This window comes from Macrotis lagotis, chromosome 1 (assembly GCF_037893015.1).
Source record: "Macrotis lagotis isolate mMagLag1 chromosome 1, bilby.v1.9.chrom.fasta, whole genome shotgun sequence".
Classification (NCBI taxonomy): domain Eukaryota; kingdom Metazoa; phylum Chordata; class Mammalia; order Peramelemorphia; family Peramelidae; genus Macrotis; species Macrotis lagotis.
Window position 1 is genome coordinate 399556914 of NC_133658.1, and position 14339 is coordinate 399571252.

The window sequence follows — 14339 nt, forward strand, 5'->3', positions numbered from 1 at the left end:
AAACTTTAGAGCTCTCTATAAATCCTAGTTATTGTTGTATTGTTATTATACAGAACCCTTTCCCCTTATCAGTCATCTAGTCTTTCACATATGAATACTAATTCTATCTATGAATTGTATTCTAAGTTGAGGGAATTCAGAGTTTGGGATACTGTATATTTCTTTATAGAGAGGTATTAGATAATAGGAACTTTGGATTCCTGGAGACTTGGAATTCAATCCTTGAACTGAATCTTCCACTAACTAGTTGTTTGATTTTAGGCAAACTTCTTTAAACCTTTTTTCCAAAATGGAGATATTATTATACCAGTAGCAACTACCTCATAAAAATGTTGTGAGGACCAAATTAAAGTATGAATAACATTATATAACTATTGATATTATTGTGATAAAGGTAGACCTTCCAGAGTCACTTAGGCAGTAAGGAGGGGTATTTTCAGGAAACAAGATTCAAGGAGAAGTGTAAATTTGCTTGATTTGACCAGCAGAAGCAGCGGAGGTGCTGGATTAAGTTTCCCATAGTGGTCATAAATTTTAAATGCAGAGATTAATATTACATACAACCTTCCACAGTGATTCATGGCAAGATTCCCTCACAAAATTTATTTCTTTATTTGCCTGTGGTCCAGGGAAGAAAACCTGGAGCTAAAGAAGTTGGTTATGAGCAGTAGTGGCAAAGAGGGAGCCACTGGGCTACCAGGTGGAATAAAAACGGAGGTCTCAGGCCGGAAATCGTTGACTAGGCAGGGGCAGCAGGTAAGGAAGGTCAGAGGAATCTGGCCAGATAAATGAAATTTCACCATATTTATCATTTATTTACTTAATCTTTCGGGGACCCTTCCATGTTGCCATCAATTGAAAACTTGGGTAGGGGGTGAGGAGTTGGCAAGGACTGTGATTTCACTCTGACACTTTGACTTCAGGATCTTATCTCTTTCCCCTTATCTCCTGTCTAGTCCAAAATATACACATGTTTAAGTGAATATTAACTTTAAGGGAATTTGATATCTAAATTATGGAAACATTTGCTTCTCTGGGGAGAGGCTTTTGATAAAGTGGAAAGAACATTGGTTTTGAAGTTATGAAGACTTGGGTTTGAATCCTTTCTCTGCCATTTATTAACTTTATGATTTAGGGCAAGTTTTCCTGATCTTCTCTGTACTTCAGTCTCTTTATCTCAACAGTGAGGTTAATACTTAAAACTACTGACCCCATAGAATTTTGAGGAAAGTGTTTTGTAAGATGCAAAGCTTTATAGAAATTTGAGTTATCATTGTTATATATCTTTAGAGCTGAGAGGGAGAGTTACCAATGTTTAAGGAATTTAAGAAATCATGTAGTTTCTAGTTACTCAGCATAATTAAAATGTATAAAGTAGAATCTCAAAGTTGAGAGAATCTCAGAGATTATCTAATATAGTCTTATCCTTGATTCAGAAGTTCCCATGTACAATATTTCTGTCTTCCTTCTTTTAACAATCGCAGTGATGAGGAGCTCTTGCTAAGCAGTAGAATTGAATTGAAGGTCTTGAACCTTGCTGAATTCTTGAATTGAAGGTCTTTCCTTCTTGGTTGAGCTAAAATTTCATTTTAATTTTCCCCAGAAGTTTGTCTTTTAGAGCCAAATAACATGTCACCTTTTTTGGGGGGGGGGGTTGAGAGGCAGTGGGGTTAAGTGACTTGCTCAAGGTCACGAAGCTAGGTAATCATTAAGTGTCTGAGGCCCTATTTGAATTCAGGTCCTCCTGACTCCAGGGCCAGTGCTCTATCCATTGTACCACCTAGCTGCTCTATAATATGTCATCTCACTTCTAAAAACATGGAAAGATAGCAGTCATATTCTCAATGACTTTGCATTTTCAGGCAAAATATATCCAGTACCTTCAGTAGATCCTTATGTGACCCAGTTTTCATTTTATATTTTTTAAATTTTATTTATTTGTTTGTCTATTTATTTAGAATTTTACAGTTTTTCCCCCCTAATCTTGCTTTCCTCTCCCCGCCACCCCCACAGAAGGTAGTCTGTTAGTTTTTACATTGTTTCCACAGTATACATTGATCTAACTCTAATGTGATGAGAGAGAAATCGTATCCTTAAGGAACAAAAATAAAGTATAAGAGAAAGCAAAATCACATAAGATAATGATTTTTTTTTTTAAATTAAAGGTAATAGTCTTTGGTCTTTGTTCAAACCTCCATAATTCTTTCTCTGGATATAGATGGTATTCTTCATCACAGATACTCCAAAATTGTGCCTGATTGTTGTACTGATGGAATGAGTAATCCATTATGGTTGATCATCACTCCCATGTTGCTGTACGATGTTCTTCTGGTTCTACCCATCTCACTCATAATCAGTTCATGCAAATCCTTCCAGGCTTCCCTGAATTCCCATCCCTCCTGGTTTCTAATAGAACCATAGTGTTCCATAATGTATATATACCACAATTTGTTCAGCCATTCCCCAATTGATGGACATTCACTAGATTTCCAATTCTTTCCCAACACAAATAGGGCTGCTATGATTATTTTGTACAAATGTTGTTACCCTTTTTCATGATCTCTTCAGGGTATAGACCTAGTAGTGGTATTGCTGGATCAAAGGGTATGCACATTTTTATTACCTTTTGGGTGTAATTCTCTGACCTAGTTTTGAGTCCCCATACCATCCTAGTCAGTCTTCATTGGACCTAGTCCTATTATATGTGTAGAACTAGATGAAAACTTACCAGGGCAGATACAGCAGAACTAACACCTCCTTCATATCTGATAGTAGACCTTTAATCCTGCAGTCAGCCCTCTTAACAACTAAGTTACATAGTTACATTGATTAAATTGGTTCTCTTTTTAGTACTCTGATTATGTCATCAGCCTTATCCAGGTTCTGGTTGTCTCGGACACTAAAGGCAAAAATTTACAGTCTAGGGTGTGGGGATTTAGTCCCACTTTTTTCTGATAAGAAAACAGTTTAAGACAGCAAGGTTCTCAACCATAAATCAAATTTGTAGCTGAGCTTGGAATTAAACCTGAGTCTCTTGACTCTTATTTTTTGCCACCATTTTCTGTTTTTCCATTTCATTCTTAGTCTCATTTTGCTACAATTTTTTTTTTGACTTAGAAACTTACCCTTTCAAACACTCATTTAAATTTTTTTTTCTGGATGCCTTTTCTAATATCATATTCACTTCACCCTCCTTGCCTACAATGTACCTTAATCAAGGTCTCTCTTGGAACAATATTTTTTAAGTTCAGTAAAACCAGTAGTTTGCATCAACTGTTTCCATCAGCATATGTTACATTCCACATCCAAGACTACATTTTTCTTTTTTTTTTAGCATCAAAAGATTTAATTAAATTATATTACACAGGAGATTTGCTTGAATATATGTCATATAATTTTCAAAGATAAATTAGAAATCAAGGAGTCAGTGTTTTAAATTTGTTTTTCACTTAAGACCACCCAACCTCAACATGTTTACTTAAAATACCAAATTAAGTTAGCCAGGAATACAAATAAAGTCAAAATGTGCCTTTTCAAAGGATAAAAATGGTTCTTGATCCATAGCAAGTAATCCTAAAGCATCAGGTCATGGAATCACAGGGTCTTGGGACTGTGTGTGTGTGTGTGTGTGTGTGTGTGTGTATGTATGCATGTGTGTGTATGTATATGTATATATATATATATATATATATATGCAGTCTGTATATACATTTATGTAAATCACTTTGGGGATTGTCTTTAAGAAGACTCCACACCATAGCATATATTCTAACAAGTGTTTATCCAAATTCTTTTTGAGGTCGTCAGTTTCCTTTCATTCTATTTTTATTCCTGATGAAGACTGTTGCCTCAATTTCAAAATCCATTTAAAAATTGAAGCAAACTGGTTTAAGACTACATTTTTCAAAACCCTCTCTTTACCTTGCATAACCTCACTTTCATTATCTCCTCTACCTCCCCTGCTCTGTCACTTGTCATCGTTGACCACCAGAGTGACCAATAAGAAGAATACTAGGTTCTTCTAGAGCTTTTGGCCTTGAGCACATGGATGACCCATTTTGTCTTTGGTCGCCTTGCACAGAAATACCTAATAAATCGTACTTAAATTGAATTCATTTAATATCTAGTTACTAGCCAGTTTTCACCAGTAAACATAGGTTCTTTCCTCATCCCATCTGCTCCCTTCCAGGTGGATCATAAGTTTAAGAATGAAAGAACATGAAAGAAATGCATTGTTCTTAGCCTTTGCTGAAGGAAGGGGAATTTCTGATATGACTCTAGGCCAACTATATTGTACACTACTCCATTTCTGCCTCAGAGTAATAGGACATATTTTTAAGGCAAGAAGAGGAACCAGAACTCACAAGCTCCCCAGAAACACTTGGTAGGGAAAGGGAAATGAATGATCTTAGCCTTAGGTCCAGGGCAAAAGTGAAATGACTATTGATCAAACATGAGAGTCTTAGAAATCCATGATTACAAAGGACCTACAAGCTAAAGCATCTGATTCAGATATTTTATTTGACAGAAGAGGAAATTGAGGTACAGCGAGGAAAACTGACATGTCTGAGGATACATAGTACATTTGTGGCAGATCTAGGACTCCCTTGACTCCTCCAATATACAGTTTGTTTTCATTTCCATGAACTTTATGTTTTTTGTAAGAAAAGAGGCTGCTGTATACATTTGAGAAGTGGAAAAGCAGATATGGGGAACTGATGAATGCAAGGAGAGGAAATGGTGGCATGGAGTTGTCTAGAAGAGGGATAGCAATGTGGGAAACATCCTAACTGGGAGGATGAAGGGATTAGAGAATATTCCCAACTTTAATGGTCCTGTTTTTGATTCCTTCAGGCTGGTGTGAGTCCAGATAATATCCCTGAGGCAGGGACCATAGGAGCTACTGAGAAGAAAGTGAAGCTCCTTGAGCAACAGCGGAGTGAGGTAACCAGCCTAGGGTAGCGGCAGAAGAGAAACCTAATTTTCCCCAAAACTCTCCGGTAAAGTCTTGTCTCTGTTTGGTCATGGCATTACCTGGGATGGATACTATGGAGATTGCCATCACTTTCTCTTTTGATATCTCCAGACCTGAAATCCTATCATAACTTTGGCTCTGGAATGGATAGGTTTTTATCCACTCTTCTCTGTGGTCAATTCCCTGAACTAGAAGAAATTGCTTTGGAAGGAAGATTCCAGGTAGAGGCAATCCTGGAAAGGTTTCTTATATCAAACTTTTGTATACCCCAAGCTATGTCATCATATTTTTAGGGAATTTCAGCATTTGTTATGGGGGAACAAAGACATTACCATATGATGATAATTTGGTACAAATGATGAGTCATGGACAGTACTCATAGAAAAAGGATTACTCAATATGAAACTCATAGTGTTTAAATTTCAGTTTTCCTTTTTGGACAAATCAATCCTTCTCAGTCTTGAAAGCAACACTAGTTTTCTTATTCACCATCTACTTCTTAACCTATTGATTGTAATGTACAACAGTCTACTAAGCACTAGTCAAGGGAGCTTTCTTTCTGCAGGCTGTTTGTCTCTTCCCTATATAGGCCAAGTTCATTCCTGCCTCTAGACATAGACATAGACCCTATGTGTTTTCTAGAATGCTTCCCCCCCTTCCACCTTTTTATTCTTAAGACTCAGTTCAAGCCCCATCTGCTCTTCTACAACTGCTGTAGTCCACATTGATCACTGCTTTTCTTGACCAATATTTTTTGTTGTACTAGCCTTGTCTTCCCAACAATTCTGTAACTACCTGAAGGGCAGCAACTTTGTTTTCTTCTTTTTTGTAGCCCTTTGTACCTAACAAAAGACTAGTTATACAGATTAGATGATAGGTACAGATGGGTTGTGTTACACTCTACTGAACCATAACTTATGTCTTCCTTCTCTGCCAAGATTATGTGAAGTTGTTTGTATCAGGATTTGCAGAGAGGTGAGCTTCAGATCCTTGTTAACTCTGGCTTCTTCCCATAGCTTCTGGAAGTGAACAAGCAGTGGGACCAGCATTTTCGTTCTATGAAGCAGCAGTATGAGCAGAAGGTAATATAGGCTCCTCTTCAGCCATTATGGACATTGTTTGGATCAATCCAATACAATAAATCTGCTAGATTTATATAGAAATACTGCTGTACTCAAGTTCAGTAGACCCATATTTAAATATTGACTCAGCTCTTAGATGACTGTGATCACTCACTTCAGCTTCCTTATTTGTAAAATAAAGATAATGATCTTTGCATTACTTCCATGTTTGGAAAGCTTTATGTAAATCTTAAGCAGTTGTAGACTTGTGAGTTAATTAATTGATTTGAGAAGAGGGAAATCTTACTTTTTTCCCTGCAGGATGTCCAAGAGTTTGGTCTCCATCTTCTAATCCCTTTTTCAAAAGCTCAGAAATCTGAGTCTTGGAATGTTGGGTCCTTTAGGGGCAAGAATGGTTGAGCAGAGGTGGGACAGACCCTGACCTAAGCCTGGGACCCTTTGCTCATTATCTCTTCTCCACAGATCACAGAATTACGACAGAAGTTGGCTGATTCTCAGAAGCTGGTGAATGATTTGGAGGCTGACCGAGAGCAGAAGCAGCGAGATTTTGACAGAAAGCTTCTTCTGGCCAAGTCCAAGATTGAAATGGAGGAGGCAAGCATAGTCCCCTCAGTCCTGGTACTTCCCCTCCAGTCAGACCTTACCCTTGAGACTGGTGAACTCTTTTCAAGGTGGAGTTGGAGAACATACTGGAATAGGAATAAGGAGACCTAGGAAACCTCAGTACTTAATCTTTCCCTTGAGATTGGATGTCCATGACAATACTGGGTAGATGGGACATTAAGGGATCAACTGGCTCAGCCCCTGCCATCCAAAACAAATAGTAGTTGATTATATAACCTCCTCTATCATAGAGGCATAGAATTTGAGAGCTGGAAGGGGGCCTTAATCATCCTTAGAATCAAGAAATTCTTCCTCAGAATCATACCTTAACTCATTTTTGTTTTTATCCTAATCTGTTTCTTGGTTCTTTTCTAATGCTGAGGATTCCAGCCTTAGCTCCTTTCTAGTAGATAGTTCAGGTAGTTCATTTTTCTCACAGAGCTGTCTCCATTTTGTCACAAACTCAAGGTGGTGGTGGTAAAATTTGAAATTTGGTAAATTTCATGGTAAAAACCATACTGTGATTCCTGAGCTACTCTTGAATTTCAACAGTTGGAACCATTTTGGTGACAAATGACTGACTTCTTAATTACAAATGCACTTGTATTTAGATTTAATAGTTAGACGTTTTTGTCATCTAATTAAACTTAAGGATATAGTCAACTCCTTAATCTTTTTTATTGGGAAATGGAGAAGTGCAGCAGGAGGAATAAACTTATTTTTTTGGTGACTCTGGAACACAATGTATTATGATGATGATGATGATGATTTGTGTGTGTGTGTGTTTATTTAAGACGATGGGGTTAAGTGACTTGCCCAAGGTCACACAGCTAGGCAATTATTAGGCGTCTGAGGCTGGTTTTGAACTCAGGTCCTCCTGACTCCAGGGCTGGTGCTCTATCTACTATGCCACCTAGCTGCTCCAATGATGATGATTTTTTTTTAGGTTTTTTTTTTTTTGCAAGGCAAAGGCCACACAGCTAGGTACTTATTAAGTGTCTGAGGCTGGATTTGAACTCAGGTACTCCTGACTCCAGGGCCGGTGCTCCATCCATTGCGCCACCTAGCTGCCCTTGATGATTTTTTAATGACTGATTTATCTTTTTAATTCTTTTCAACTCAAGGTAATGTTCACATATCTCAGTCCCTCGGCTTCATAGAAGGCAGAGCAAAGTGTGGATAACTTACCGTAGGGTTAAGCAGTTATAAATAATCCACAAAGTGAATAATGAGGTGTTGAAGGTGCCAGTTGGCTATAGCTAAACTTAAAAGCCACTCAGTTAAAATGACAGATTCTGTATACCTATGGCTCTCTCCCTATTTTAGTTGAACCTGTTTTCCAATTATAGGCTTCTGCAGATTCCTGGGATCAGAGGAAATGAATTCTTTTCCTTCTGCTCCAGCCTTTTCCTTTTCAAATCTGGAATGTATTCCTTCTTTCAGTAAACATTTATTAAGTGTCTTTGTGCATTGGTGACTTGTGCTATAGAATGAGGAAGATAAAAAGACAGGGTCTTCTCCTTGGGGAGCTCAAAGTTAAATAGAGAGAAAAGAATTGCATCAGAGGTAGAAGGGAAAAATTGCCAGAAGACTGGTCTTGGGGAGGAAATAAACAGTTCCAAAAACCACACAATATATGAAAGTGTTGTTCAAGTTAAGCATCAGTTTCTTTTCTACCTAAATAATTGCATGTATCTGATAGCAGAATAAAATAAAGATGCTTCATTGTTTATTTATTTTATTTTATTGGGGGGGGGGTTTGCAAAGCATTGGGGTTAAATGACTTGCCCAAGATCACACAGGTAATTATTAAGTGTCTAAATCCTGATTTGAACTCAGGTCCTTCCCAAAACCGAATTTCCTAAGAACAGATGATAATTCCCTCTGTTTAATTCCATGTCAAAAAGAAATTGATAAAACATGTTGTGCCTCTTCCTTGGATTTTTTTTTCCCTTTGTAAACCACTAAAGCTGATATTTGATGTCCTTAATGTGGCATTTAGTAGTTGATAATAAGCTTTCATGGAAATTTTCTAAATGTACAAAAATGAATTCTGGAGTAAAGTATATCATGGAGTCAAAATATCTTTATTTCATGATCATCAGCACAGTCTGATACTATTTTTTATAAGCAACAAAAATCCAACCTTTTATGAAATGTAGAGCCAGTCAGTTAAGTTTTGTTCATGCATAGAATTACCTTCTAAATTTTTCTCTTAAATGTTTAAATTTATTCTTCTCTCAAGCTTTTAAAAACTTCTCAGTCCAACCTTATATTTGCTGTGGTTTAAATTATAGTCTTGTTAAATTATAAAGTCTAATTAAAAGCAAAACACCAAGAAGCAGTTTTGTTGAATGTAAGCACTGGTGCCATTAACTGTCCACATTCAGAAGAAGACTCTTCACCCTTGTGCACACACTGTGTATATTGATTGTAACTCGAATCAGTTTACCCTTTTGTATTAAGATTATTTCACCAACTGCTACAGTCAATAAGATCAAATCTTTGTATGAGAGAAAAACGACTGAAACTATTTTTCTTCTGATATTTCTAATGCTAGTGTCAGTGTTTACCAATAGAAATTAATTACTTTAAAAAAAAGAATGGTCTTGGAGTCAGGAAGAACAGGGATCAAGTTCTCTCTCTGACTTTTATACTGACTTTGTTATTGTGAGAAAGTCATTTAATTTTTCATTATAGTTCAGGGAAATACCCTAAAATGATCACTCAAAGTTAAATTGCTGATCCGTATTAATATAAGGACTTTCCACATTAGGAGTTCCTCATCCTAGTGAATTTTCAGTTCTGATCAAAAACAATATCAGCAGCAGTAATAATAGCAAAAAAGTGCATAAGGAAATACTAAGTATGTGATCACTTGAGAGAAAAGGAAAAAATCACTTTCAACTGAAAAAAACCCAGAAAACTTCATGGTTTCTTAGAGCTAGACCTTGAAAAACAAAAATCAATGGTGGGGGAAAGTATATTCTAGGCATAGAGGATGACTTGAACAAAGATATGGAGATGGGAAGCACAAATAGTATTTAGGAGGAAGTAATAGTTCTGTTTAGCTGAAATGGAGAATTTGTGAGGGAGAGGTATATGTGATGCATACTTGTGTCTTCTTGGGGAAGAATAAGAGCCAGGTGGTTAGTTTCCTAACTGGTATTACACAAATAGATTTTCTTCCCACCTTCCTCAATTTTTCACTCACTTTGTTTAGATGACTGTTTCTGGCAAGTAGTCTGTCAAATTTCTCTGAAATTTTTAATCTTTTTGACCTTTACCATTAAGAACAAATTTCATGTCTGTCCCCCACCACCAAATTTTAAGGTTTTCAGACTGACCTTTTTGCTCCATTGTTCTTACTCTTCTCTGTCTAGTCTCTTGTGTGAGTTTACCCTAACCACCTGACCAAGAGACTCTATCTCTTCACTGCCTACGTTGATTCCCAGGAGAATGGATTATAAAGACCCTGGCTCTTTTCCTTCTTTTAGGGGTCTGTCTTTGACCTGGCTCTTTTCTTTTTCCTTCTTTTAGGGGTCTACTGACCCATCCTCCTCAAGTATTAACCCTGTGGAGCTGAGGCCAAATTCTGAAGCTAGTGGAAAGGGCTACAAATCTACTTTTAACAGTTCTGGGGAAAGGGGGACCTTGGCATTGTACTTGAATCATAATTATGATTGTGCCACTGGACCCTGGATTTCATCAGATACTTGTATGGGAAATGGACATGAACATGCTACTTACCTCACCTCCTAACTCTTCTTTCTAGATCCCAAGTTGTCTCTATCTAGGTGGATTGATGATGGGCCTAATCAGTGGAATGAGGCTTTTTTTTTCACATAAGGAGACTGTTCTTTTGAGGTGGTTGGCTTGCACAAGGGTAGTTATGAGTTGACCAAATCCTATACATATATGGATACAATTTTGTCCTCGTTTTCAGGAATGTTTTATCATTTCTCACAGGAAAGAAGTGAGACTTGAGAGTCAAGTGAAAATGGCTATAAGACACAGAGTTTCTTTCTTGCTCTCAGCCCATTTTCCTTGATAAAAATGGAGGAGATGAAGTAGGTAATCTTTAGGGTTCTTTCCAGCTTCAACATTCTGTTTCTTATTATCTAAAAGCCCTTTCCAGCTCAGTTCTAAAGTCCCTTCTGGTTTCAAGATTGTATGCTATGTATTTTGGGGTCCTTCAAATTTAACAATCCAAGATCTCATAAATGAAGGAAAACAATCCACTTGCTCCTTTTATAAAGTAGAGTTCTGAATCTGGGAGAGGGGAGTTTGGTACTTTTAAAAAAAAATTCTATTTAGATAGAGTTGATATTCTTTGTAATCTTTGTATTTTGTTTTCTGTATGGGGATGAGGTAAAAAGCAAATGATGATCTTCTGCTTAACTCCTACCTGTTTTCCATCCCAGGCTGATAAAGAAAGATTAACAGCAGAAGGCAAAGACCTGAGACAGAGAGCTAAGTACCTCCAGGATCAACTGACTCCCCTTACTCGACAGAGGGAATACCAGGAGAAGGAGATCCAGCGTCTGAACAAGGTAAGCATCTTAGCAATTGATGTCTGTTCTCAGTATCCTGTGTCCCTTGCTTGTTCTCTGGGATTGCTATTTCCCTTTTGCTTCCATTCCCCTTTTGATTGATGATCAAGTCTCTGCTTTTCCTCACTTTCTCCTTTTCAACCCCTACTAATCTCTGAACAGTTCATAGCTGGAGAGGGTGGATCAGAGCCAGAAACACAAATATTTGGATAGAGACCAGAAAACAACCTAAGGGTCACCATTATTCTAGCAGTCCCTACTTCCCTGCCTCACCCCCTTTCCAGCCTATCTTGAGTGGTTCTTAGTGGCATGCTGGGATGGGGGGGGGATTTCTGTTTTATCATAAAGGCAATAGGGAGTGTTTTGGTTTTTTTTAGGTTTTTTGCAAGGCAGATGAGGTTAAGTTGCTTGCCCAAGGCCATACAGCTAGGTAATTATTAAGTGTCTGAGACCGGATTTGAACCCAGGTACTCCTGACTCCAAGGCCGGTGCTTTATCCACTATGCCACCTAGCCGCCCCTAATAAGGAGTGTTTTGAGGATGGAAGTGACATGGTCAGATCTGATTACTTTGGCAACAGGGTGGAGGATAGATTGAAGAAGTGAGAAGTGTTGATGACCCGAACTACAGCCATGTGCATAGAGAGAATGAGGGCAGATTTGAAGGGTTTGTGGAGATAGAGCTGACAAGACTTGTCTGCTGAATAGATGTGAATGATGAAGGAGTAGAAAGAATCAAAAGATGACTCTTGAAGTTTCAGACCTGGGTGACTAGAAGGATGGTAGTGTCATCAAAAGAAATAAGGAAATTGGGTCAAAGACTAAGTTTAGGAGAGAAGGTTTCTTTAGTTTGTAATGTGTAGAATTTAAATTGCTGATGGGATAGCACAGTATAATGTTCTCCAAGCAGCTGGAGAGATAAAACTAGAGTTGAAAGGAACTTAAGAGAAATGCTTAGAATCAGAGACAAGATGGTAGAAGTATCTGGAAGAACTGAGCTGTTCTTTCACAAAGAGATAGAAAATGCACCAGACCAAGGATCAGGAAATCCAAGGAAAAAACAGTGAATCATTTTCCCACTCAGATTGAAACAGACAAATCTCTGTAACTACTGAGGTTGGGTGGCCAGGAGCAAAGTGGAACAGTTCAGTGCTCGGAGAGGCTGTGCTCAGGGGAAAAAAGGGTCCCAGGTCCAGCATGTAGGGTCCCACCTTTGTATAGGGATAGGAGTCAACTGGTAGCTTTGTCAGTCATTACCCAGTTCCAGGTCTCAGATCCAGGATGGACTGAGGAGAGGTGTTGTATCTAGGGGGTAGCTTTTCAGGGTAGGAAAGTATGTAGATGCAGGGACTGTACTGAGCCAGGATAGGACTGGGTCTCAGTTCCTACCTCTTGCCCTATCTGAAACTTGCAGCAGAATAACCAGGGCATGAATTCCAGACCAAAAAAGGAGTGTACAGTACTCTCACTTTGAACCTTCAGACCTTTCTAGATAGCAGATAGTGACCGAGTTCAGTAGCAATCTACAGGAACTTTCAAACAGGGACAAGATTTCAGAAGTGTCACAGAATTAAACCCAGGTCAGACTAGGAGGAAAGTATTCTTGATCAGACTACTTTGGAAGCACTGAAAATTTGCATGTCATTTCCAGAAATAACTCAATAGACTATGTCCCAAGAAAGCAGACAGAAACTCAGCTGAGATATTTCCTCCAGAAACTTCCTCCAGAAGTACAGAGTGCCTAGAATTAGTATAGAATCTGATGTCAGGATACAATCCCAGAGGGAGAAGATGACTCTAAAACATCTACAATCAGTCTCAAATATAGATTCAGTTTCAGCACAAGTCCAGAAGAGATGAATAAAGAGTTTTAAAAGTACAAAAAGATTAGGGTGAGGTTGCTGGAGGAAGCAATGGGAAAAAAGCTATGAGAACTAGGGAAGAAAGAATTGTAAAAAAGAACTTGGAAAAACAGGTACAAAACCTTGTCCAAGCAAGAAACTTCCTGAAAATCAGAATGTACTAAACGGAAGTTAACAATTTATTAAGAACTTACTATGTGCCAGCCACTGTGGGCATTGAAGATTCAAAGAAAAGTGAAGGATAATCATTGCCCTCAGGACTGTCTAAAGTGGTAGACAACATGTAAGCAAATATGTACAAACAAGCTATATCTAGGATAAATTTGAAATTATCAACAGAAAGGAAGATGATAGAATTAGGGGGATCAGGAAAGGCATCCTATAAAAGATGAGACTTTAACTTAGACTTGAAGGAAGTCAGAGAATCTGCGAGACAGAGATGAGGATGAAGAACACTTTAGGCATGGGTAGTGGGGAGGGAGAGAGCTGTGAAAATACCTGGTGATGGATGATAGAGCATCTTGTTTGAGGAACAACAAAAAGATGTCTCTCATAGAATTATAGAGTGTGTGCTGCTGGAGGGGAGAGGGAAAAGAATGTAAGAAGCCTAGAAAGGTGGAGAAAGGCTTTGAATGTCAAATAGGATTTTATATTCCATCTTGAAGGTGATAGAAAACCATTGGAGTCTATTTAATAATGAAATAACATAGACCACTATTTTGGGGAAGATCACTTTGATAACTGAGCAGAATATGGACCAGAGTGAGGAGAGAGTTGAGGCAGACAGACTAACCAATAGGCATTGCAGATGAGGGTATGTACCAGGGTGTGACAATATGAGAGGAGAGAAGAGGATATATTCAGGATGTTAAGAAGGTAAAATCATTAGGCCTTTTCAACAGATTGTATGTGAGGTTGTAAGAGAGTGAGAAAATGAGGGTGACATCTAAATTGTGAACCTGGATGACTAGGAGGATGGTAGTGCCCTTCATAGTATAATAGAAAAGGTAAGAATAGGGTAGGATTTTGAGGGAAAGATAATGAGATCAATTTTGGATATATATTTAAGCAATATCCAGGTTGAAATATCCAGTAGACAGTTGGGATCTGCAAGTTTGGGAATGAGGAGAAAGGTTTGAACTGTACAATAAGACTTGAGAATCATTAGCATAATTGATAATTAAATCTATGGGAGCTGACAAGATCACCAAATAAAATAGTATAGAAGGAGAAGAGAAATGAGCTTGGGACAGAGCTTCAAAAGA

The 14339-nt window shown here is 38.0% G+C and overlaps 1 protein-coding gene across 6 annotated transcripts in view; it reads left to right on the plus strand.

Annotated features, from left to right (window-relative positions):
- The window catches only part of TNIP1 (TNFAIP3 interacting protein 1), a 70584-nt gene that overhangs the window by 47879 nt on the left and 8366 nt on the right, over positions 1-14339 (plus strand). For all 6 annotated transcript variants that reach the window (XM_074212589.1, XM_074212592.1, XM_074212587.1 and 3 more), the window contains 5 exons: positions 630-756; positions 4855-4944; positions 5992-6057; positions 6520-6651; positions 11085-11213. In XM_074212589.1, the coding sequence (XP_074068690.1) occupies positions 630-756; positions 4855-4944; positions 5992-6057; positions 6520-6651; positions 11085-11213 (544 nt within the window). The remainder of the gene's footprint in view (positions 1-629; positions 757-4854; positions 4945-5991; positions 6058-6519; positions 6652-11084; positions 11214-14339) is intronic.